The sequence below is a fragment of the Culex pipiens genome, chromosome 3, assembly GCF_016801865.2.
Source record: "Culex pipiens pallens isolate TS chromosome 3, TS_CPP_V2, whole genome shotgun sequence".
NCBI classification, from domain to species: Eukaryota; Metazoa; Arthropoda; class Insecta; order Diptera; family Culicidae; genus Culex; species Culex pipiens.
This window is the reverse complement of record NC_068939.1, coordinates 101,414,435-101,439,423: the sequence shown is the minus strand read 5'-3', so window position 1 is coordinate 101,439,423 and position 24,989 is coordinate 101,414,435. Positions and strand designations below refer to the sequence as shown.

The 24,989-nt window shown below is 36.8% G+C and overlaps 1 protein-coding gene and 1 long non-coding RNA gene across 3 annotated transcripts in view; both read left to right on the top strand.

Annotated features, from left to right (window-relative positions):
- Positions 1-21,367, top strand: part of LOC120418819 (ceramide transfer protein) — a 34,019-nt gene extending 12,652 nt beyond the window's left edge. The window contains exons 1-5 of one of the 2 annotated variants that reach the window (XM_039581331.2): positions 14,494-14,810; positions 18,490-18,606; positions 18,674-19,228; positions 20,612-20,747; positions 20,816-21,367. In XM_039581331.2, coding sequence (XP_039437265.1) covers positions 14,757-14,810; positions 18,490-18,606; positions 18,674-19,228; positions 20,612-20,747; positions 20,816-20,943 — 990 coding nt within the window. In that variant the 5' untranslated portion in view covers positions 14,494-14,756 and the 3' untranslated portion in view covers positions 20,944-21,367. Of the gene's footprint in view, positions 1-14,493; positions 14,811-18,489; positions 18,607-18,673; positions 19,229-20,611; positions 20,748-20,815 lie in introns of those variants that run through there. The other variant, XM_039581330.2, reaches the window with a different exon arrangement.
- Positions 2,563-3,197, top strand: LOC120418821 (uncharacterized). The gene is made up of 2 exons (XR_005605627.2): positions 2,563-2,849; positions 2,904-3,197. It is a non-coding gene; the product is annotated as an uncharacterized LOC120418821 (long non-coding RNA).
- Positions 21,368-24,989: the final 3,622 nt, after the last annotated feature.

Below are 24,989 nucleotides of genomic sequence, written 5' to 3'. Positions count from 1 at the left end.
TATGTTAATACATCTTTTTTTGTCTGTTCAACAACTTTGTAGAACATTGGTACACTCCAAAATGTAACCTTCCAAAGTTGAAAAAAACACGTCATTTTCATTTTTGTTGTTCTAAATGGAAAAATAGCAATGGTTATAGCAGATTCGAAAGTACAACAAATGACTGTTTTTATTCGAAACTTTTTTCCACAAAAAATATATTTTTTCGGAATTTAGATCACGCCATGAAATCGGACGTCCAATTTTGTGTAATATCTTGTGACACTTCTTCTGTAAAAAGATATATCACAAGATACCACACAAGCAAAAATTAATTAGAAGTATTTATTTTTATCGGAAAAAATCAGCAGCTTTGACATTCGATTACAGTGTCTAAAAGACGTTTTGAATAGATATCAAGTAAAAAATAGGTGGGAAATAATTATGTTAGTTTCTATCAATATCGCAATAATGTTATTATGTACACCCAAATGGTGGGCCAATAATTTTGCTGCAAACCTGCATAAAAGTATATCAGAATCAGCATGAAAACTGTACCCAAACCCAAACAAAAAAGTTCTCAGAATCAGGCAAACCGAGGTTCCCCTAGTAGAGGATACCCATAAGGACTCTCATGCCAAATATCAGCCCATTTGGTTGAGAATTGGTCTGTCCCCAGCGGGTTAAAGTTTACATGGAAATTACTATGGGATTTTTGTGCTTTTCGTTCAATCGTTCCTACAGGTCTGGGGACAACATGGATTCACTCGGAATAAAGACAGGTGTGTAGGGGATGGTCCAATGAACAAATTCCAGGAGAAATTAGGGTTGTCCATTCTGTCCCCAAGGTGCGCATTGGAATCACCGATTCACCCTTCAAATGTACGCATTGTCCTTAGTATGCTATGACGGCTAGCTGAAAATTACGAAGCCCCATGTCAGACGGTGAACACGTGGCAGAGCATTCACTCAAGTTTTGGCTCAGAAACATACTTTAAAGTAAAAAAAATATATTTTTTGATGTTCCTGTAACAATTCGAACTACACACTAAAAAATTATGAATTATACATCAAACGGAATTCAAAACCAATTATAATTTCTTCTGGATTTTGTTCATTGGACCATCCCCTACACACCTGTCTTTATTCCGGGTGAATACATGTTGTCCCCAGACCTGTAGGAACTATTACACGAAAAGCATAAAAATCCCATAATAATTTACATGTAAACTTTGAACCGCTGGGGACAGGCCAATTCTCAACCAAATGGGCTGATATTTGGCATGAGAGTCTCTATGGGAACCTCGGTTTGCCTGATTCTGAGAACTTTTTTGTTTGGATGAAACACCATAATAAATATGTATTGATAAGAACTATAGATCGCTGACATATTTACACGCGGCCAAAGTTTAACCTACAAAATCTGTTGTAACAGGTAACATTTTTTTTTGTAGCAAATCTACTATTACAGATTTGATATATTTTTTTTTCTGTGAGTGTAGTAAGGATACGCAAACTGAATGGATTACCAAATTCTTAACCTGCCAAATATACGGGAATCTCCCTACAACAAGTTTAAAAACAAACACAAGTCGAATAACAAACAAACATGCCACCTTGTGCGTCGCATTTTTCGAAGGTCCATTTCGCTCTTTCATGAACATACTGTTTGTAATGAGCAATCGTAAACAACACGCGTGCTTCTCTATTGATGCAGAATTGCTGTTTTGCCATTGCGCGCTCAAATTGGCACCGAGCAGCAACGAAGATGGCAATGGAAACCACAACAAATAAGACGATCGTAAAAGTTCATCATCCTCCAAAATTTCATTATCAACTGTTTGAAATTCCATTCGGGTCGTTTCGGCGCTCTTCAAGACATGTCTTTCGATCGATTGCATCATGACAATGCCAACTTTTCAACTCTTTTTTTTTCATTACATTAACGCGTGTGTAAACCACAACATGTGTTGCCCTCGGTTCAGTGTCAGCCGCATGTCAAAGTAGTAGGCCTGGGTGCATCTTTGAACGAAAAGCGCAAACTCGCTTGATTCAGTATAGGCCAATTACTTTTTGCATTGCTTTTATCTGGAATCACATTGAAATTGTGCTAAAAATGTACTCTATTTGAAAAAATATTATAAAAGTTCATGTTCAAATTTTGTTATAAATTTACGCAAAGTCAAAACAAGCACAGTTACCCTTGCCTGAGTAGGCGTTCCAAATTTGCCACAACTATGACCACCTACTTGGACCCACCAAACAATCATCATTACAAGCCATGTGCGCGCGCGCCGATGGATTCAATTGGGTGTGTAGTGTACGTGTGTGTGTCCACGCTACGAAGAGAATACGAAATTTGAAGGCCTCACGGTATGGTCATCGGGCCACCATCAGGCCTAGGGATCGTTCCAAGACCACGGTTGTCCTTGTGCGCTGTAACCTTTCTTGCACGAAACGTGCGCAATTCGTCGGTGACGGTCGACGACGCCGTTTTTCAGCTGCGCACAATATTTGACAGACTGTTGATACCGAGGGGCGTGACAAAGGCCTTAATATATTAATTTTTGGCATTTAATACATTAAGGAATTAAATTCCTCATGTCATTTGAGATTTGACAGCGCCACACCTGCTTTGAAAACTTTGGTTTGCTTCGTGTCTCTTTCGCACGCTCGGCTGTCAAGCTTGTTTTGGTTTCGTGTAAAAATGAATGACGACGTGGAGCTGAAGAGATTTTGGAGGAGGACGATCCAAACGTGCATTGACGGAAAAGTTGCAGCCGGCGGAGTGGATTACTTTAACCAGTAGATGGTTAAGTGCGGTTTCACCTATGACAAGATCCTGGAACGCGCTTTGCCGGAGTGTTATGGTCAAGTTCAAGAATAGAAATCAGACGTTAGACAAGAGCAAGATTTCGTTGCAGCTGGTGGTGGCTTGCGATAGCGATGCCTTCAACAAATCGGCATCGGGGGAAATAAATTGCAACTTCTGTGCAACCGTAAACTGCACTACGAGCGCTGTGATGACAACGCCGCTCTGCGGTGCACTAGAGCTAGGGTGCTGGACTGAGGCAGGTTCGGGAATGGGTGACACGGAAAAGCATTCAGGAGTAGTCCATTATAATTTCATCAGAGTAACCTACTTGGAGTGGCTTTTATCTACGTTAGGTGGTACTTTTTGGTAGATTGCATTGAAAAGAAGAAAATAAAATATCTCATCTTTGTTGTTTCATTTATTTCAATAATAATCCCGCCATGTTAAGTTGGCCAGTTCTTGAGTGTCTGGAATAACGGCGCCACTTTGCCGATCGCCAAGGACCCAGGCGCAGAAGCTGGGGCTGGGGCGAAGCTGGTGGGCCGCATTCAACATGCCCAGCTGTTTGGCGGGAGGACTGACGAAAAAGCCAGACCAAACCAACTGGACCATGTTTGCGAAAATATGTGGGTGGAGAATTGGAATCGAGGATCCGTTTCAACAAACGCAGCATCGAGGTGTGTCTCAATGCGCCGCTCGGTGGCCTTCTCCAACAAATCTTCAGGCTGGACCAGCTTCGATATCGTCCAAAACGTCGTTGCTACCGCCTTGGATGGCGCTGCGCAACTTTTCCGGTTTGCCTGTGCCGCGCTGGCACCGCTGGCTCTTTCCTCCTCAACCTGCTTTCCGACGACACAAATTTTGCGCCAAACACAACAACAAACACGCGCGGTGTCAAACTGTCAAATCAATGTAGTGTAAGAAGAGGTGGCGTTGTTTTGAACGTAAACAATCGTTAATGTATTTAATTCCTACCGTTAATTAATTAAATTATTTAATTTCTTACTACTGTCCCGCCCCTCGGTTGATACGGTTGTTGAGGCTTGTTTAAAAATTCGATTAAAATTAGATAAACCAAAAAAGTATTTTTTAAAGTATTACAATGTTTTTTTTTTTTGGAAAATTGTAAATAAGTAGCTGTTAGATGTTTTTTTTATATATTGAATAGTCATGAGGAGCATAGCGTTTCAGACATATCGTCGCTTGTGTGTCATCTTGTGACACGTAGATCCTTTCTTCTTACAGCAGTTGGTCACAAAGCAAACAAGCGGCTGTATACTAACCACTTTATCAATAATAGTTATAACAATACTTTGTGTAAAATTAAAAATTCCAAAATTCTTTTGAATTAGTGTCAATAAATTTAAGAGGCAGTATTTGTAGATTCTGCTCGGTTTGTTCTAGAGGTCGTATTAAGGTGCTCCGATTTGGATGAAACTTTCAGCGTTTGTTTGTCTATGCATGAGATGAACTCATGCCAAATATGAGCCCTCTACGACAAAGGGAAGTGGGGTAAAACTGGCATTGAAGTTTGAGGTCCAAAACACATGAAAAATCTTAAAATTGCTCGCATTTCCATAAAACTTCATCAATTCCAACTCTCTAAGATGCATTCAAATGGTCTTTCGAAGCCCTTCAAAATATAGACATCCAGGATTGGTTTAACTTTTTCTCATAGCTTTTGCAAATTACTGTTAAAAATGGATTTTTTTAAAACCTTAATATCTTTTTGCAACAGCCTCCAACACCCATACTCCTATAGGTCAAAAGATAGGTAATTTCATGGACTATAAGCTTACGGTATTAACTTTTTGGCCAATCGCAGTTTTTCTCATAGTTTTACGATTTTTCTAGAACAAACATTTTACAACGTTAGTTTTTGCCCTGTAGGCCAAGAAGACGGCAATTTTTGGTCTCAATTTTGTCATATTCGGAATCCTCGGTCAATTTCACGTAAGTTAGAAGTATTGGAGTTGTAATTTTGATTTAATAAATAATTAAATAAAACATTTTTGAAAAAAGAAATAGATCTTATTTACCCTATGATCAATACGTCAAATGCTGTATCAAGTAGGCGAAAACTTGTTTACCCCTAATCCGACTATATTCGCAATAATATTTTAATTAATTCTAAATGCCATTTTTTCCAATCAAATTCAAAATTTCAACACCTCAATCTAATGTAAAATTTTCTGAGGATTCCGAATATGTCAAAATTGAGACCAAAAAGTGCCGCTATGGAGGCCTACAGAGCAAAAACTAACGTTGTAAAATGTTTGTTCTAGAAAAATCGAAAAACTATGAGAAAAACTGCGATTGGCCAAAAAGTTAATACCGTAAGCTTATAGTCCATGAAATTACTCAACTTTTGACCTATAGGAGTATGGGTGTTGGAGGCTGTTGGAAAAAGATATTAAGGTTTTAAAAAAATCCTTTTTTGACAGTAATTTGCTAAAGCTATGAGAAAAAGTCAAACCAATCCTAGATGTCTATAGCACATTTTGAAGGGCTTCAAAAGACCTTTCGAATGCATCTAAGAGAGTTGGAATTGATGAAGTTTTACGGAAATGCGAGCAATTTTAAGATTTTTCATGTGTTTTGGACCTCAAACTTCAATGCCCGTTTTACCCCACTTCCCTTTGTCGTAGAGGGCTCATATTTGGCATGAGTTCATCTCATGCATAGACAAACAAACGCTGAAAGTTTCATCCAAATCGGAGCACCTCGATACGACCTGTTTCACATCGGTGAAAAACTCGCTCTTAACTTTTCAATGCCCACCATGGAGACGTCTATAAAACTTGTAACATACAAAAATTGTTAATTATTCAGAGTGGAAATTGGTTTGGGTCATTGGAAAATCATATTTAAATGATGTTTTCGAAATTGCAAAGAAAATCAAACAGTCGTCAAATAGTTTGGAATTTTATTTCATCGGGAGAAACCAAGAAAAACTCGGGCACAAAATATATATATATTTTTGCAATTCCGTCGTGAAACTACTTACTTTTCCTGTCATTCATGAACGACGAAATAGCCTACTTTTCTGTACCAAAAATAACAGAATAGAATAGCAACACAAGTTCTACTTTTCAGCACTCAAATGGGTGCTGAAAAGTTGAACTTTTCAGCTCTTATTTCGAAAAGTAACACTTTTCAACATTTTTTTGATTTAAACGATTTATTGACAAAATACATGAAAATTTGACATAAAATTTCACTCAGTGTGTGTTTTTTGTAATTGCAAAAAATGTTGTATGGAACTCGTTGCAAAACTAGATTTTTTCAGCACTCTTTGTATTTATCCAACTCGGTGAACCTCGTTGGATAAATGTACGACTCGTGCTGAAAAAATCCTCTTTTTGCAACTTGTTGCATAAACAACTATTTTAAATAAGGACTAAATGATTTTTTCAGAAAGTTTTTTTTATGTTAAAATCGGTAAGGATGGGCCGTTGCTTTCGGCTTTAAAGAGGATTTAGACCAATTATAAAACTGAGCAATTCGCTTCGAAATCAGCCGATTTCGGCTATTTTTATTTTTTTATTTTTGAATTGGCTTTTTTCAAACTTCCCTATGCCCAAAGAAGCTATTTGGTGTCATTGGTTCACCCATACAAGTCTCCATACAATATTGGCAGCTGTCCATACAAAAAATCAAAATCAAATCAAATTATTCGCTCTACAGCTTTGCCTTGGCGTTCTAAATTGCGAGATTCCTACTCTTTTACACCTTAGCCTCCATCCACCTCGGGATTCGAACTGTCGACCTTTAGATTGTGAGTCCAACTGCCTACCGAGGCAGGACCCAGGGAGACTACTCCTACACCTGGACTGAGCTATCGACCTAACCCTTTAGGTTAGACCGGGGCCAACATTTACTTCCCCATCCGACGAAGGCGTGGTCAGACAAATCTCGTCTCGAAAAATGCCACCAGGACCGTCTGGGATCGAACACAAGCTGACATACAAAAATGGTACGTAAATATTAAAACAGCTGTAACTTTTGAGTGAATTTTCTGATCAATTGTCTAAGAGATATTAAAGATTGGACCTCTGGTTGCTGACATGGGACCATCCATAAACCACGTGGACACTTTTTTGGAAATCTCGAACCCCCCCTCCCCTTCGTGGACAATTGTCCATACAAAAAAAATCTTTTTTATATGGAGCGTGGACAATCGCCATACCCCCCCCCCCCAAAAGTGTCCACGTGGTTTATGGATGGTCTCCATACAGCGGCTTAAACAAAAAGAAACAGGAAAATTGTTGATGGAAGGTTGGAGCAGATGGGAATCGAACCCAGAATCATCCGCTCACAAAGCGGACAGCGTAACCATTCGGCCACGCACTGCCATCAGGAATCAATGTCTACACATACTAAAAACTCAGATTCAGAAAAAACCCATATTACAGATTTCTTCAAAGCTTTTACAAACAATGAACAGTTCTCTACGAAAACCGGAACGGTCGTTACCGTCCCTAATATTGTTTTTTTTTCTTTTCAAATATTAGGCGTGTTTACAAAATCTTGAAAACAATTGCGAGTACAAAGATTTAATTATTAAGAGTTTTCTTACACATTAAAAAATTATGGTAATATCTCTTAGAGGTAAGCGAATGATTCTGGGTTCGCCTCCCATATGCTGCAACCTTCCATCGGATGAGGAAGTAAAATGTCGGTCCCGGCCTTGGTTGTTAGGCCGTTAAGTCATTCCAGGTGTAGGAGTCGTCTCCATGCCAGAAGTACAAACAACACACCAAACCAAGCCTACTCCGGTGGAATCGCTGGCGGCGGTTGGACTCGCAATCCAAAGGTCGTCAGTTCAAACACTGGGGTGGAAGGTTCCTTGGAGTAGAAAGAGGTTTGGGTGCTCTCCCCATTCAAGCCTTCGGACTCCTAGGTTCGAGCAGAAACTTGCAATAGAGACCACAAAAGACCCGGGGGTCGTTAATGTGGATGGTTTGATTTTTTTTATTTGATTTGTAATATTACATCCGGCAATGGATTCATCCTTAATGTCAGAAAAAGGGTAATTTTACCTCTAAAAACGTTACTTATTCCACCCTTAGGTGGTTGGTTCCTTCCTCACATTTAGAGAGTAATGCTATCCAAAATAGATACAAAAGGGCGGACCTTTCAGTGTTCTATCAACTTGATTCATTACTCATACCATCAGATTGGTTAGTCAGATCTTCATGTATTTTGCAAAAAGTCATAACTTGGTGAAAACATGTTGCCGTGTTTGGACTTAACAATTGAATTTTATGTCTTCGAACATATTTACAAGAAAAATATAACGCGGTGTTTGGTATTTAACTTTTTTTGAAGAAAAAATAATTTAAAATTTAATTAAAAAAAATTATTTAATCTACTTCAAGGTTAGTACCTTTCTGTCATTTATATAGTAATTTCGTCTGAAATAAGAAAAATGCAAATTATGTGTCAAGAAAATACAGACACTTTCTTTGAAGAAATTTGAAACCCTCTACACGGCTTAGCGTAAATGTAATGTTCTCTACTTAGATTTTAATATTGTTTTACCTGTGCAGATCTATGTTTGTTTCATTTTTTTAAACATCCTAAAAGTCATCACAGTCATTAAACTTATTTGAATGTTTCCTCGCAATAAAACGATTTTTGTTTTACTTTGTAATAATTAAAGGGCAACGAGATAAGCAATACACTCAACCCCCGGTGGTTGGTCCCTTTTTCGTTTGACACTTTTTTAGTTTGTAACCCGTTGGTGGGTCAAAGTCAAACTAAAAAGTGACGAACTGTCATTTTGTACACGGCGCTCATTTTTTTTTCAGTCGTCGTTCTATACAAAAAATGCTTCGATTTTTGTGTATCAGTCTGTCAATATTATCCGGTGATATTACTTAGCCTTAAGTGACAAATAATGTTTTAATTTTGAAGGTTAGGCAAGATCAATACTTTCTGTTTTCATTCCAAACACATGTTTGCAATCCTCAAATAAACGTTTATCATCGAGAGGTTGTCTCACGCGAGGTTCAATTTACCCGACACACGTTCACTTGCGCACCTCTCTCGATATGACCACGACTTGTTGAAGCGACCTTGAACGAATTTTGGCACTACCGACTCCTTCCCACACACAACACTTTCGGAGTCGAGGCTCTTACATCTCGTGAGTGCGTTCTCTGTGTCCACCATCTACCAAGTCTGGCGGTCGGTCGGTGGCTTCAACTTTCATTATGTAATCTCCTACTGAACGGTCGTCGCACCGATGACCTGTTTTCAGGAGTTTCGGCAAGACCTTCGTCGGTTCGACAATGTCCGCTGACGACAACGACGGTGTGAGGTGGCTTTTTTTCGTCTTTGTTTTGGTCCCAAATTTGTTCAATCTGTGAAATTTTGCTCTCTTTTACCCGCTGCTGCTGGAATGCCATGAAATAGATTTGGTTTGTAAGATGTGCTCTAGTGATACAGTTTTGTTTATTTTTCTTATTTTTTATTTTATGTAAGGATTCATTGACGATGTAGTTGACAATTTGATCGATTGCGTATGATTTTGTTCATTTGATAAACTTTAAATCAATGTTATCAGTTTAATTTAATTTTTAATTCCGAAAAATTATATTTTATAGGGTGTCTCCTTTTCATATATATATTTTTAAAACAGAGTAATTCCAGCTCAAATCGGGAATTTTGCTGGTACTTTTGTACCCGGCCCTTTTCCGATTTCAATGAACTTTTTAGACATGTATCTTAGACCTATATAAGCCATTTTTGTGTATATGGAGCCAATTGTACTCAAAAATGACATTTGAGAAGGGCGTAAGTTATTTAAATATTTTTGTATTTTGTAATTTAAAAATTACTGTATCTCGAAGCCGTTGCATCGTATCAAAAAGTGGTCAAAGACAAACTTGTAGGAAATTTGATGGGCTTTCTGAAAAAAAAAATACACTGAAAGAAAAATACACGCCAATTTTATGAGAATTTTCAATTTTTAAGTTTAAAAGTTAAATTTTAAGGTGATGTCACGATTTTTTTTCGTTCAAAATTTTTGTGAAAGAAGCCTAAAATGTGACAAAAAGACTAACGAAAAATGCGGGGTGGTATGTCTCTCCTACAAAAATACAAAAATCATTGACTAAAACTGTTTTTTTGAAAAGTGAAAAAAAAACAATAGTGAGAATCAATTCCCCAGACAATTTTACATATAAATCTCAATATTGACCATTGTCCTACGTCCAATCTTCGTGAAGATACAGCGGTTTTAAAAATAAAAATGGTGAAAAAATAGGTATTTTTTGTGGTTTTGGCGATTTCTATATGGCAGACTTGATTTTTCAGTCTCGTAAATATTTTTACTGGAAAGCCTTTGACAGTGTTTCAATTGGATGTATGGGCTTACAGATATAAGCTTTTTTACATTGCTCATAACTGAAAATTGAATATTTTTTTCAGTGTGGTAAAAACCTGGATAATAAGAAATATTATGTAAATAATAAAACGAGTCATATTGAAAAGTTGTCAGAGGCAAACTTATGGGAAATCGGACGAGCTTTCCAGTAAAAATATTTACGAGACTGAAAAATCAAGTCTGTCATATAGAAATCGCCAAAAACCACCAAAAAACATATTTTTTAACATTTTTATTTTTAAAACCGCTGTACTGCCCATGTTCGCATAAATGTCCTATATGCAAAAACAGCAAGCTGAGAAAAACGCATTTGAAGTTTGTCCCATACATAAGGCTACGTGTTAAGTTTTCGTGAAAAACCTGGATTTCCTCCTGATTTCTAGAAGAAAGTAGTGGATGTTATAGGCTCTTTCGAAAGAGCACACAATTTTAAACCAAACTGCATCAATAACTCGAAATCGATGAAAATGCATATGGGACATTTACGCGATCAGGGGCAGTGTATTTTCAGAAGGATTTGACATAGGCCAATGGTCAATATGGAGAGTTTTATGTAAAATTGTCTGGGGAATTGATTCTCTCTATCGGTTTTTGAAAATTTTGACGTTTAGACCACTTTTCAAAAAACAGTTTTAGTCAATGATTTTTGTATTTTTTTAGGAAAAACATACCATCCTGCATTTTTCGTGAGGCTTTTTGTCACATTTTAGGCTTCTTTCACAAAAATTTTGAACGAAAAAAAATCGTGACATCACCTTAAAATTAAACTTTTAAGCTTAAAAATTGAAAATTCTCTAAAAAATTGCGTGTATTTTTGTTTTAGTGTATTTTTTCAGAAAGCCCATCAAATTTCTTACAAGTTTGTCTTTGACCTCATTTTGATACGATGCAACGGCTTCGAGATACAGTATTTTTTAAATTACAAAATACAAAAATATTTAAATAACTTACGCCCTTCTCAAATGTCATTTTTGAGTACAATTGGCTCCATATACACAAAAATGGCTTATATAGGCCTAGGATAACATGTCTAAAAAGTTTCATTGAAATCGGAGAGGGTCGGGTACAAAAGTACCAGAAAAATTCCCGATTTGAGCTGGAATTGCTCAACATAAAACATAAAGAGTTGCTGTAAATAAAAGTATTTGTAGGGGATTGCATAGATGGAGTCAAATCTTTAAGAAAAGCTGGTTGTAAAAGATACTCGACTCCACAAAGATTGTTTGACTGTTATACAGTCCACGCGTGAATGAATCGGTTTCCGTATCATATCATATCATCCCTTTATTAGTTCTTGTTTTTCTCGAATTCTAAACATAATATCAAAGTCACCAAATCCCCCTTGGTTCGTTGCCATTTATTTACATCAGGTATGTCTACAGTAGGGTGCAACAAAATTGACTTTTGTTCTTGCATTAAGGTAGCTTGTTTCGGAACAATGAACGTTACACCCTAGTCTATTGACCATCATCATCGTGAACCGTCCCGCCGTGATTCGTGTCGATGATTTCGTGCTGCAACTCCATTCCAGCTGAGCTGAGACGAGCTCTAGCAGGAGGTTCGCTGCCGGCAGAGTACAACTCAACCAGTCAGTCTGTTGATTTACTCCGCCAAGTCGGTACGCACGGTCGCATTCGTGTCGTCGATGTCGTCGGAATAGTGTATTTGTTTTTTTTTTGTTGTTGCTTTCTCACCTGTCCATTTAGCTAATTGAAGGTCCTTTCCTCCGTTCGCCACAGTCCAGTTGCGTCCGTTGCAGGATCAGTTGTCACCTGTTTGAAGCGGGTGTGTCCTGAGATAGAGATAAAGGACACGAACGGGCGCTTTTGCTAGTGCTAGTTGTGCAATATTGGAATCGGGATCCGGTGGAAACCAATCAACTGTTTGTGAAATTGTTTCCGTTCTATAGATGCTTCCAGGATTTTCCCTGTTCAGAAAAGTGTACAAATATCGCTTCGATAAAGTTGCAGTCCATATATATGAATGATTTATACTGTTTGCTCCGAATAAGACGATTTTTTGTGAAATATTAATCCTGATGAAGTTATTGTTAAACTAGGAAATCAGAAATATGTGCTCAAAAACAGTGATTACAAAAAAGCATAGAAAATAGTACGCCTATTCATAAAATTAAAAAAATGTTTGGCTCATCGAAAAAAAAATTAATCTGAATGCTGTTTTTAAATGGTATGGAATCATACTGAGCTTTGCAAAAAAAAATGTTCAAGGTTTATTTATTTATTTAATTTCTAAATATTTACAAATTTGTCACCGGTCGCAGTACCATAATTGTTAAGGCGGTTCAGTAATGTTATATAACAAGTTCTATGAGCATTTGATTTTTTTTGTATAAGTTTTCAAAATGTATAGGCATTTTTTTTAAAGTAGGGGAACAGCATCTAATTCCAGCGTGCCTCTAATGTTGCCATTTCAGCACTTTGACATTCGATTACAGCTCATTTAAAGCGTTTTCAACTGAAATCGAGTGATAAATAGCTCAATAAGAAGTAAGCAAGCAAGTTTTTAGCAAAAGTTGTGCAAAATTAGTTAAAATGTGTTATGAAAAAAATAAGTTTACAGGTTGATTTTGACCAATCTTGACTGCTTACAGGACTCTGATGTGAACATGACTTGTGTAAAAGTTACTTACACAGAAGGTATCAACAATCAGGAGAAGTTATCAAAAAGCAAACCTGTTTAGCATAAAGAGAACTTGAAAGATTTTTTTTATCGGCAATCGAGTAACGTTTCAATGCCTACAAGAAACAATGCTTGTCAATTTGTGTCTTCATTTAAAAAATATTTTTGAGGTCTATAGTTGATTTTGCCAAAATCATACCTAACACCTTTTTAATAAACAGAGGCAAACAGTCAAACGTTTTGTTAACATCGAATCAATGTGAAAAATGCATCGAGTCAGTGTGAAAAATGGCACCGTTACATACCACTAGACATTACGAATATTTTTGTGCAAAAATCGAGCCAAACATTTCATTAGGGCACAAAACCAAAAAGTAAACATTCGGGATTATTCCACTATTCCACTCCATAGTACACTCCCTACATGCCCTCCAAGAATCAGATTGATAGCAAACAATTTCCTATTGAAAAAATCAAAAAAACAAAAGGGCACATAACAATGTTCACTCCAAACCAGAAAAAAAGTTCAATTGTGCCCTTTTCTTTTTCGTTAGTTTTTCGTGGTTAAGGAACTTTCTATGTTATAAAGTGAACTTTTCATACATTCTTAACACTAATTCACTTCAAAACAAAGTTTGGTTAACGTTTCACCAAGGGTTTCTGCAGAAAAAAAACTTCGTCGAAATACAATATTGAATACGGCCCGCGGCTGCTGTTCAGTACACTTTTGAAGAATTTTAATGTTTCACATACCTTATCTGCTCCATTCGATCATAAAACTTCACCAATTATCAAAATTTCCACTGAATTCCTCATTATTTCTAACTAAACAAAAGGGCCCATAAACATCATTCAAAACAACAATCCGGCGACAGCGCTTTAGTGCCCTTTTAGTTCTCTTCGAAATTGCATTTAGAAAGGGCCCATTATGAACAGCAGTTGGAAAGCTAAAAGGGCCTAATAACGAGATTTTTTAAAATTATGAGTTTTATTGCGAAAATCAACATAAATTAAGAAGCAGTAAAGCAGAGTTGAGGATAATGGTGTGTTTTATCGAATCATCAGTAAAAATACCATCAGTCATGCTTATTTTTTAAATAGGAATTGAAACAAGTTGTCCATTTTTTGCAAGCGATTTTCTCGAATCGCGGTTTTTGCTTTTGTGCCCTAATGAAATGTTTGGCTCGAAATATTGTTTTTAGCCGACTTTAAAGATCACTGGAACCTTTTGCGCAAATTGTAAAAAAGTGAAAAATATTTAACCATTTTTTCTTATTATAATCTCTTAAAAACAGAAAGATTTATCAATTCATCATTTGCTGTAATTTTAAAATTTTATCAAAAGTTTATGAAATGTCTAAACTAATTAATGTGATAGAATTTCAACAAACAATAAAGTTCTCTTCCCAATAAGTAGCGTGGATCACAAAAAAATGCCGTTTTCGATGTCAGTATGACGAAATTTAAAAATGCACAATAAAAATCAAACATATTTCTGCTAATTCACGATGTCATGAATTTTGTTTATTTTAACTTGAATTCATTTGTTTTGCGTGTGACGATTTAAAAAAATCATTTTGTTGGATATTTATGACAAAAAAATTGCACTGCAAATTAAATGTCACTCGTTGGTTGAATTCAAGTTGAATTAATGCACAGTTTCTAATTGGTGACGTTTTGCGGAAGTAAATGAAAGAAACAAAACACTAATTTGATCGAGCGATATTTGTACGGTTCTCTGAAGCGAATTCGATTGGAGCCAACTATTAAATGCCAAACCCAACAAATAGCACCTACCAAATCGAACTAATTGTTAACAGAGTGCTGAAGTAGGTCAATGTAAGTGGTTCTGCTGGTTCTCAACAAGGGCACAGCCGTCAAGAAAATCACCCCGCCGAATTCCCAAGGGTTGGTCAGTTCGTCATCAACATGCCCTCGTTATCCGCTGCAAGACTGTTCAAAAGCTTCAGACACAAGGAAATTGTACGTATTTTTTTTGCTTAACTTCTTTGCCCAAAGCATTTACAACCACCTCATTCTACCTTGTACTATTTATAAACCCTTTGTCACACTGTTTTTAGTTCGCTATCGTATTAACGTTTTGACTAAACTGAATGCATAATTGATTTCATGCCTGAAATGGGTGAATTGTTTACGCATTTGGTTGGAAGTTCTCATAGGGTTTAGATAACAACAAATGCAGGGTCCTTGAAGTTTTATTTTTTCAGTCGTCATCACCTGCATGTCATTCCATTAGCATTCTTGACCTTTAATCTTAAATTTGATTAAATTTATCATTCATGATGAAAGGAATACAAAATTTTAATGTTTTTTGCCAAGCAAAACTTGTTGATTTTCAAAAGATTTATCACAATTTTATATTTAAAATTTTATTGTTTCGTGAATCATTCAAGGTTAAATTTCAATTCAAAAGTTGGGGCTCTATGCAAAAAATACCAAATAGGTATACAAATTAACGAACCTATCCATCATCACCGGATCAACAGTCACCGGTTGAAAGATTTCCCCCCTCTAACCCGCTTGAACTTGGTTATAGTGAGTAGCATTTCCGAATTTTGTGTGACGACCGCTGCTGACCTAGACCGACCACGTTGCCGTTTGCGGCGTGTGTTAGCACCGTTCGAAGGTTTTGGTCGTTTGTGTTTTTATGTCTGTTTTGTTTTTGCATTTTTATCGTTGCTAAAGTTGTGTTTAGAAATTAAATTGGTATCTTTGTCTGGCTGGGGGGTAATTCTTCAAATGTTAAGCTAGACTTTCTGGCACTTTTGTCTGAAACAATATTTCTTAGAATTATCCAACTATTTTAGCTGAATAATTGATTTGCGATGCGTCTGGAATAAATTACTGGAGCCGGCTTTTTCAGTGATGATGAATCGGAGACTCTCGTCTCATTATAATTCATCAAACAGTCATCAAATATGAGATAATATCAAGAGATGTGCTGGTAGACAGCAAAATTGAGCAGTGCAGAGTTGGAGACAAAGTAAACTTTGGTTTGTTTTCAAAAACAGAAAAGATGTTTTTATGTAGTGCAGGGGTGCCCAACCTTTTGGCCTTGCGGGCCAGATTTGATTTTTCTGAAGCAGTATCGGGCCGGATGTAATGAATGATAATAATTGAAAAAGTAAACATTTTTTTCTCATTAAATAATTTTAATTCGGTCCTGTTAAGTACACACATTAATAATCTAATGTTGCAAATATGATTCATATATTTAGATTTTAAGAAAGTAATACAAATAAAACTTTTGAAAATGTTTTTATTTTATTTATTTCTATTTTAAATTGCTTTAAATTGTATTGTAACTGTCTTGGTCGATTGTAATTAAATATCCTAAAACAAAAATTATTTGCGCATCTTTGCTCAAATATTTTTAAAACTTAAAAATTTAAAAACACAAAAATATTTATTGAATTGTTTTCAATTCGATATTCTTCGAAATTCGAAGTTTATGAAAAAAAAAAATATTGTTTGTTGCTAATCAATTTCTTGACCATTTTAGGACTTTTGTTATGCTAAAAAAAATTGCCGCATTCTTTATAATCAACTTGCTTTTTTTAACCTTTTTTTCAAACAAAACTATATCACTACAAGTAGCTCTGAAAAAAATGCTTGCTCACTCATTTATTTCAAAAATCAATTTTAATCAAGTTCCCTATAAAAAAATTTATATTCTATATAAATATTTTAAAAACTGATTAATATTTATATTTATTGACTATCTGTTCATTTTACGATAACAAACCAAGTTTTTTTTCTCATATATTTCACATTTTTACAAATGTTTTCTTGCGCCATTTTTCACTTTACTTATTGATTATGAAATCAGCATAGAAATGATAGGAATTGGATTCAAACATAAATAATGATTGAATTTAAAACAAAAACATTTTAAAATAATACAGTAGCAGAATACAAATAAAAAGTAAAATTAGCAATATTTTATTGCTAAAGCAAAAAAAAAATAATGCTTCTAGTTAAAATTTGATCTCAAGCCTATTTTTCTAAATTTGGACACTGAATTTATTTATTCAATATTTCATGAAAAGACGTCGCGGGCCGGATGAAATTGCTTCACGGGTCGGATCCGGCCCGCGGGCCAGACGTTGGGCAGGCCTGATTTAGTGCTTAAAACTGAACATTTGTTTTAGTTGAAATCATGCAATAAGTAAACTCTTTCAAATTTCAAAGTTTTCAAGTTATTTTCTTCACAGTAAGTAGAAACTTTTGGTGAGTAGGGGGGCATTTTTTTATTACAAATTGTCATCATGGGACCATCCATAAACCACGTGGACACTTTAGGGGGGAGGGGGGGGGGGGGGGGTATGGCGTTTGTCCACGATCCATACAAAAAAGTTTTTTTGTATGGACAATTGTCCACGAGGGGGGAGGGGGGGGGGTAACAGATCCCCAAAACAGTGTCCACGTGGTTTATGAATGGTCCCCATGTTGTTGTCTGGAGAGCCCATGCATGCAAATTAAAATTCTGTTTAAATTCAAAATCGGGCAGTATTGTTCAATTTAATGAAATTTTTTTTAACAAGACCGGATGATTTACATTTGTTAAAAATATCTTTAAAAAGTAGCTTGTGGTGCATCATTGGACAAGTATCGAGAAATTAATAGAGAGATGTGTGCCGATGACATGGAGTAGAAACTTTCACAGCTGTCAATGTAAAATTTACATAAGCTTGACAGAAAGTTTAACTAGCATTTTTACCAAATTATTGAAGCCGAATTATGCTGCAACGTTGGAAGGTTGAAAGAAATTTTGAACATTTTCCTATTAGTCATAAGTTCAATGATCTGGAATTTTATCATATTATAGAATATAAATGCAAATACAAAATAAGAGTGAGTATCAATTTAAGGCATCACTGAAAGTGTCTTGAAAATTTAATAAAAATATGAATGAATGTTTCAGAAATAGTTTGTTTACTGTTTGTTTGATATATTAATAAAATTAAACTTAAAAAAGTGGCTAAAATATTGATCCTGGCACCATAAATAACTTGGATTTAACCCTTACTTGTTATTTGTTTTAACTTTCCAGTCTCCCTTTCCACAAAACTGGAAATACGCACTTTAATGGATGAAATTGGTCTTTTAAACAAAAAATATAAAAAAAACGTTTGTCGATTCCGTTTTGTCATGCTCAACAATCGTACATCCGTAACATCCGCTTTTACAAGTTTCATCTGAAAAACCCGTCACCTTCTCAAATATGTCTTAGGCTCGCTTTCATTATTTTAATAATAATCCGTGGTAGCTGTTTGGCATGTGGCGTCGCGGAGTTCGTCAAGCTTTCATGCCATGCTAGGGAAACTGAAATGCTTTCTAGTAGAACATCTTTGATTCAGACAAACACGCACGATTGTCTTTGAGTCCGACGTGCTCTCCTCGGGAAATCTGTCTCCATACCAGTAAGAGCGAATAAAGAAAAATCCTAGTTTTCAATCAAATAAGCTGACATTTGCGTGAAAATCTCTATGGGCATGCCATACCAGAAATGAAATAAAAAAACCTATTCAGAACAGGTCTTCTATATACCGTAAATTTTATGATTTTGGGAGGGCGTTTTCTAAAAGGGTTAAAGAAGTTAAACCCATATATAATATAGTTTTTTTTGTTCATCTTCCAGGAAGGGCCACATTCGACGATCCCGGAGGATGAATTTTTCGATGCCGTCGAGACTGGCCTGGATAAGATCGAGGAGGATCGGCAGCTGCGCGTACGGCTCAAATTCCAATCTCAACAGGTAACTTCCAAGCTAATCGTTCTTCAGCAAGAACTGTATGAATTATTTTCTCCCTGTTTTTGTGCAGTCTCAAATCAGCACGACCAGTTCCGTTTTCACCGCCAACCAGGAGACTGATGATGACAAGCAACAGTCGGAGGACTTTGGAACCGGCGTGCAGGCCCGAACCCACAAGCTGTGGCCGGAAATCGACCGAATCTGCACAGAGCAGCTGGACCAGGCCCGCCAGGGCGTAGGCGATGGAGGCAACGGGTGGCAGCTGTTTGCCGATGAGGGTGAGATGAAGATGTACCGGAGGGAGGAGGAGGTCGACGGAATGGTCATCGATCCGCTCAAGTCGTGCCACGTGGTGCAGGGCGTCACGGCACGCGAGATGTGTCACTACTTCTTCGATCCGGCCTACCGGAACGACTGGGAAACGACGCTGGAGGACGTACAGCTTGTGGACAATGTCGCGCCGGACACGATGGTCTTCCTGCAAACGTACAAGCGCATCTGGCCCGCGAGCCAACGTGACGCGCTGTTCTGGTCGCACATGCGAAAAATCAGCGACAACGAGGACCAGAGCGCGCACGACACGTGGGTTGTGTGCAATCATTCCAATCAAAATGAAGAGTATCCGGTGAGTAGAGATTTTTTTGCTTGTTTGGTTGGATTTTGCATGACTATTGGTCATAAAGATCATTTCTGATTTTGGTCATGGTCGTGTTCAAGGGTTGTGATGAGATCGTTTTTTGCAAAGTCAATCTTGTTAGTGGCTTTTAAATTAGCAATTGGCGCAGTTCAAAAACATCGGATATCTATCTATTTATTAATTAATTGAGTCATCGGAATTTCCCGCCAGAAAAAAATAGTCACACGTAGGGTACTTAGGTCTTTCTTGACCCAGAAATATTATTAAATTCCAAAATTTGGAATCTTAACAGATTTTGGATCTTTTTGCCGTATATGAAAGGTAAGAATGTACATTTTGCGGTTGCGATCCGGAGAACTGCCTTTGGGCACGATGGCCACAAGGAATCTACAACCTTTTTGGTTCACGTCATTGCCGTTCTTTATCTTTGAAACGGTTTCATTTGACGGATAATTACTTCACCGTAAACCCGGAACATTCAAAACAAAATTCTTTGAAATTTGAGCATAGTTACGCTACAAAATACCCGTGACTGTTTGACAGCGGTTTCGACCTATTGAAACCGGTTCCAGGGTACCATAAAACGGTATGAAATGATGATCTCGCTGGAAAGTTTCTAGTTTCTAGTAGAAAACCTTCGTGTAGCACATCATACTTCATAAAATTATAAGTAATGATTATCTGTTATTACACATGAAGCAAACCAAAATTTCAGTTCACTGCTAGCATCTGACTGTAAGCCTACTGTGTCTGTTCTGCCACTGCCGCCTGACTCGTGCCGGCTGGAGAATGAGAGATGTGATAAAAGAGATACACTCATTCAATTCGTGTCATATGACTGACTCGTAAAATCCTCTTTAAACACTATTTTGACTATTTTTAAACAATTGAATGGTTCTAGATTGTGCAAAACGTTTTAAAATGCCGTTGTTTATGTTCAAAATCACATTTCCACGCATAAATGCAAACTTTTTGTGTAAAAACTTGTTTCTTTATGTGTGTGCATGCAACGTCGAATGAGCGTTAGTCGACTACTGCCATGCATTGCAGCTGCTCAATGAGCTAGATTTTCGCGCCATGACCCCTGACATTTTCAGCACCGATCGTAATATCGTAATTCCCTTTCAATCAATTGGAGAATGTTTGGTGAAAATATGATTTTTTTTCCATAAAAACTAGGTGGTCAATAGAGGACGTACTTTTGGTATTTTGTTAACCCGTAACTATCCAATTATTGGCGTCAGAGCTCTGTTTTTAGTTATTTTTGGTTTACATAATTATAAGGAAGGTACCCACGTTGAGTTTTATTCAATCGAAATCAAAATCATGTTTCCGTGTAACAAATTTCAATGCAAATTTTAAAATTTCCAGCCCGCAAACCAAGGCAAATGCGTCCGTATCTATCTGACCGTGATATTGCTCTGTCAAACATATCTGCCCCCCGGAAAGGACGCCAAAACGGCAACCCGTGACGACCTGACCTGCAAAATTACGTACTGCTCCACTGGTAAGTTCTTCCTCTCTCTCTCTCTTTTGGGTCAGAGATCATTGTTACATATCTGGTGTCAATTTTAGTAAACCCTGGAGGCTGGGCACCCGCGACAGTGCTTCGTGCGATTTACAAGAAAGAATATCCAAAGTTCCTTAAACGCTTCACGGGATATGTTATTGAACAGAGTAAGAATAAGCCAATTATGTACTAGTTGTTGATGTTGCGAGCAAGAGATGGTTCGAAAGAGTTGTTTTGTGTGCATGCGCTTGAAATGGTAAATGAACGAATGATTGCGAAAACGTGTTGAACTAGGACCATAGGATTGAGAGTTATATTAGAATGTAAGGACTATTTTTTTGGCAGTGTAAATTTCACCTGTAAATTGTTTTCGATTTGTTTAGGATAAATTTTTGATTGGTTAACTGACAGGAGCTAGATTTCGTTTGGACGTAAACATTGGTTAAATGAAAAATAAAGATTACACGGATGAGCTTTGTGTGGACGAGTTGTTTGTGTTTTATAGAAATAGGTTACCCAGTAAAAGAAACCAGCTTTCTTCACAAAATATTATATTTTCGTTTTGTACTCCATGTTATAATAAATGAGAAAAAATATATATATAAAAAAAAAACAAATTATAAAGATTTTATCTTAACGTCCGAAAATTTCCTTTTATTTCGTCGTTTAAAAAAACGGTGTTAAAGATTGCTACTTAAGGTTAAAACCTGAGGTATTTTTTAATTAAACTTCGGTTAGTTGGGCCCTAAAATTTAGTTAGGATCAGACATGCATCGGCACTAGGAGCTCTTCTTCGGGAGCGTTAAAGATTAACGTAATTAGTGTACTCTAAATACTGGTACAACATGCTGGGAATCATCTATGCGAAATGGCAAACAAGTTCTACTAAAAGAGGAGTTTTTTTTTCATAAAATTATTTTTATTAGGTCCTTTTCGGTGCTGGGACCTGGTTAGGATCGAGTCGGCTTTTGTAATTACATTTGACTTAATAATTACAGAGGATCTTGTGTGTAAATGTTAGTGGGAGGGGAGCCGATTACCCGCGGCCTACTCGGGGTTAGTAGGGAAGGGATTGATGTTAAAGACAAGGCGTGGGAAGGGAAGGGGGATTGTGTAGGGATCTTGGTTGGCTCTGCTGGCCTTTGCTTTTGTCCTCAGCCGCAACTCGGTGTCCAGCTGCTGGGGCGTTCTTGCTTTGCTTCCGGTGCAAACCAGAAACGACGGCTTTGTGCGAAGGCGAGTTATACTAACTGAAGGAAAACTAACTGAAGAAAAACTAAATGGATATTTTGGAATCTAAGAGGAACTGATAGATCGGATAGAGCAGCGATTCCCAACGGGGGTACCGGGCCTACTTGATTTACATGGCAGGGGTACCGGCGTAGAAGAAGGTTGAGAATAGCTGGGATAGAGAACATCAAGGTCTAGTTGAGATAACGCGTCTCGCATCGGGATTTCTGGTGGTCTTCCTCGGGCCCTGAGGGTAAAAGAGGAGTTAGAGCGGATGCATGTCTGGTTAGGATTGTTTATTTCATTACACGTTTTATTACGTTCATTACGATTTAGCTTTTTTTAATGAACATAATTACACTTTTTACATGAGTAAGATTTTAAAATTTTAAAAAACAAATTTAGTTTTAAAACCAAAAATTGATCTAAGCCATCTTAATTTATCACATTTTTAAATAAAAATCAAGAAAAGTTATCAGAAATAGTTTTCTGGTATGCCTGCAATTGTTGTATATTAAACTTAATAGAAGGCTTTATGACCCATTACTAAAGCAGGTATTTTATAGTCTTTAGACTATGACTATAACAAACAAACAGACACTTTTTCGTGTTTGACAGTTTGCCTAAAGCTAAGAGCAAGATTGTCCGTTCGACGCAGTGGTGAACGCAGAACGCTGTGCCAGTTCGATTTTTCCATCAACTGTCAGTCGAACAATCTGCAGGGGTTGCTTTGTTCAATGGTCGATGACTGGCAGGTTATGATGACAGGCGCAAAATTTTGCGTTTGCGTTCAGTCCTGACGGACAATCTTGTTCTTACCTTAACTCGCAAACTTGTTTGAGGCAAACTCGCAAATCATGCCAAATGTATGCATGCAGGCTGACGTTTCTGCAAAAAAAATCCAAGTAAACAAATAGAGCAACTGCTCAACTGTCAAAAAGTGCGAGTTTGATTGTTTGTTTGTCTGAGTCCAATAAATTTGCTCAATATTCTTTTATTACGGAGCGCCTCATAACGAAATGTCCATACAAATTTATTTATTTATTCTGTCTGTGCGTTTGTATGGCTGTACTGCCGTTCTACGCATAATTGTCCCATGTTAAAAAAAATGCAACTGAGAAAAACGCGATTGAAATGTTTCGACCGATTTCTGTGTTTCTACGCATAATTGTCCCGTGGGTTCCTATTCGCCCAATGTGTCCCTAATCGCCCCAGTTAGCAGTTTATCACCCTTATTTGTGATTATCTTGCTATACAACTGGTAAACAAGACATAATGCTTAGTAAAACTGATGATTCCGTGTAAGAATATACTCGGTGGGACAATTATGCGTAGAAGTTTAACGATGGGACAAACAGACTTGGTGTTGTTTTTAATGAGTTTGCGAACAAAGTACCAGATTTTATGTGTTTTTCTTAAAGTACACATCAAACTAAACTTAAAAATGTCATAAAGTCAAAATCGTCCAAAACTGACATGGGACAATTATGCGTAGAACGGCAGTGTAAATCCGTGCACCAAAAAATATGCACACAATTATTTCCGCTGTACCGATTTGGACCGTTTTGATCTCATTCGATCTGTCTTGGGGTACCACAAGACCCTAGTTCATATTAAAGTATTTCAAATGTTATGCTAAAAAACAATTTTAGCTAAACTTCGGAAGATTATAAAGGGAAAACCCGTCATGCTATACATTTTTAGAAAGGTATTTAAAAGACCTTTAAACGTTGAAGATCTGACATCCCTATCACGAGATCTTTCCAAAAAATCCAAAAGTTTGAAAATCTGACAACCTTATCAAAACTTATAAGGACTTTAGTGTTTTTAATACCCTTTTTTTGAGGCCGGATCTCAGATATTTTAATAACATTAAGTGATATTTATACATGTTTTTGAGGCTGTGTAGTGTATTCACTTTATGATGTGAGGAATGCACCAACCACCTAAAGGTGGTGTAAGTAACGTTTTTTACCGAGAGTAAAACATCACTTTTTATTGTTTTTGTTGATCAATTGATCCACTAGCGTTTTTTTTAGTTAATTATTGAACAAGCGTCATACAATTTGGTCAATTAAAAAACCATTGTTCAACATGGTTGTGTAACACAAATGCCAAATCTAGCAACGGATTACGAATAGTTCATTTTGAAGTTTATTCTGACCTCAAGCAAAATTACCTTTGCAGACATGATGTTTAATTTCAGTTTACTAAACATGATAGCATACCGTAAACTGGGGTCAATCGGGACACATGGGGCGAATTGGGACAGCATTTTTAACCATGTTGGAGCACAATATTTTGATTTTTCTGGTTGGTTTCGGTTAGAACAGACTCTGGCCAACAAAATGTGTACATCCATTTCCAAATTTAAAAGCTTTAAGTGCTCTAAAAACTGCTGTCCCTATTCAGACTGTAGTCCCGATTCACCCCAGATTACGGTAGTAGATTTAACCTTTCGTTTTAGCTGGGATTTCTCGTAAACATGTTGTTTATGTGTAGTTCGCGGTCGTGTTTTAAAAACCGAACAAGAACATGATTGAGTTTTGACATAATTGAACAAAAAAATGATCTTCAAAAGCATAATAATGAAATTGCTAGTATTCAGGTAGTATTCAAAGTATCGTAAAGTGACATTTTATTCACAAATAAAAAATAGAAAAAGAAAAAAAAAATAAGCGAACACCTGGGACGTATTTTATGAAAAACCTCTTTCACCTAATTGTCTACCACGATGTGTTCTTGAATGGTTCTCAAAACGTTTGCCTAACGCACTTCTTGATCTTAAGGGCAGGATGTTGTTAAACGGTTCTAACAACGTTTACCTAACTCAGTTCAGAATAGGAGGTCATGAATTATTACGACATGTTTAACAAACGTTCTCTATGCAAGTATGACTTGCACTTGAAAAACTAACTCAAAACACGCACTTTTCTAACGGATGAAGATCAACAACAGAAAAATGTGCGCTATTTCCAGCGTTCAAGAGTTCTCGGGGACGTTCGGAAC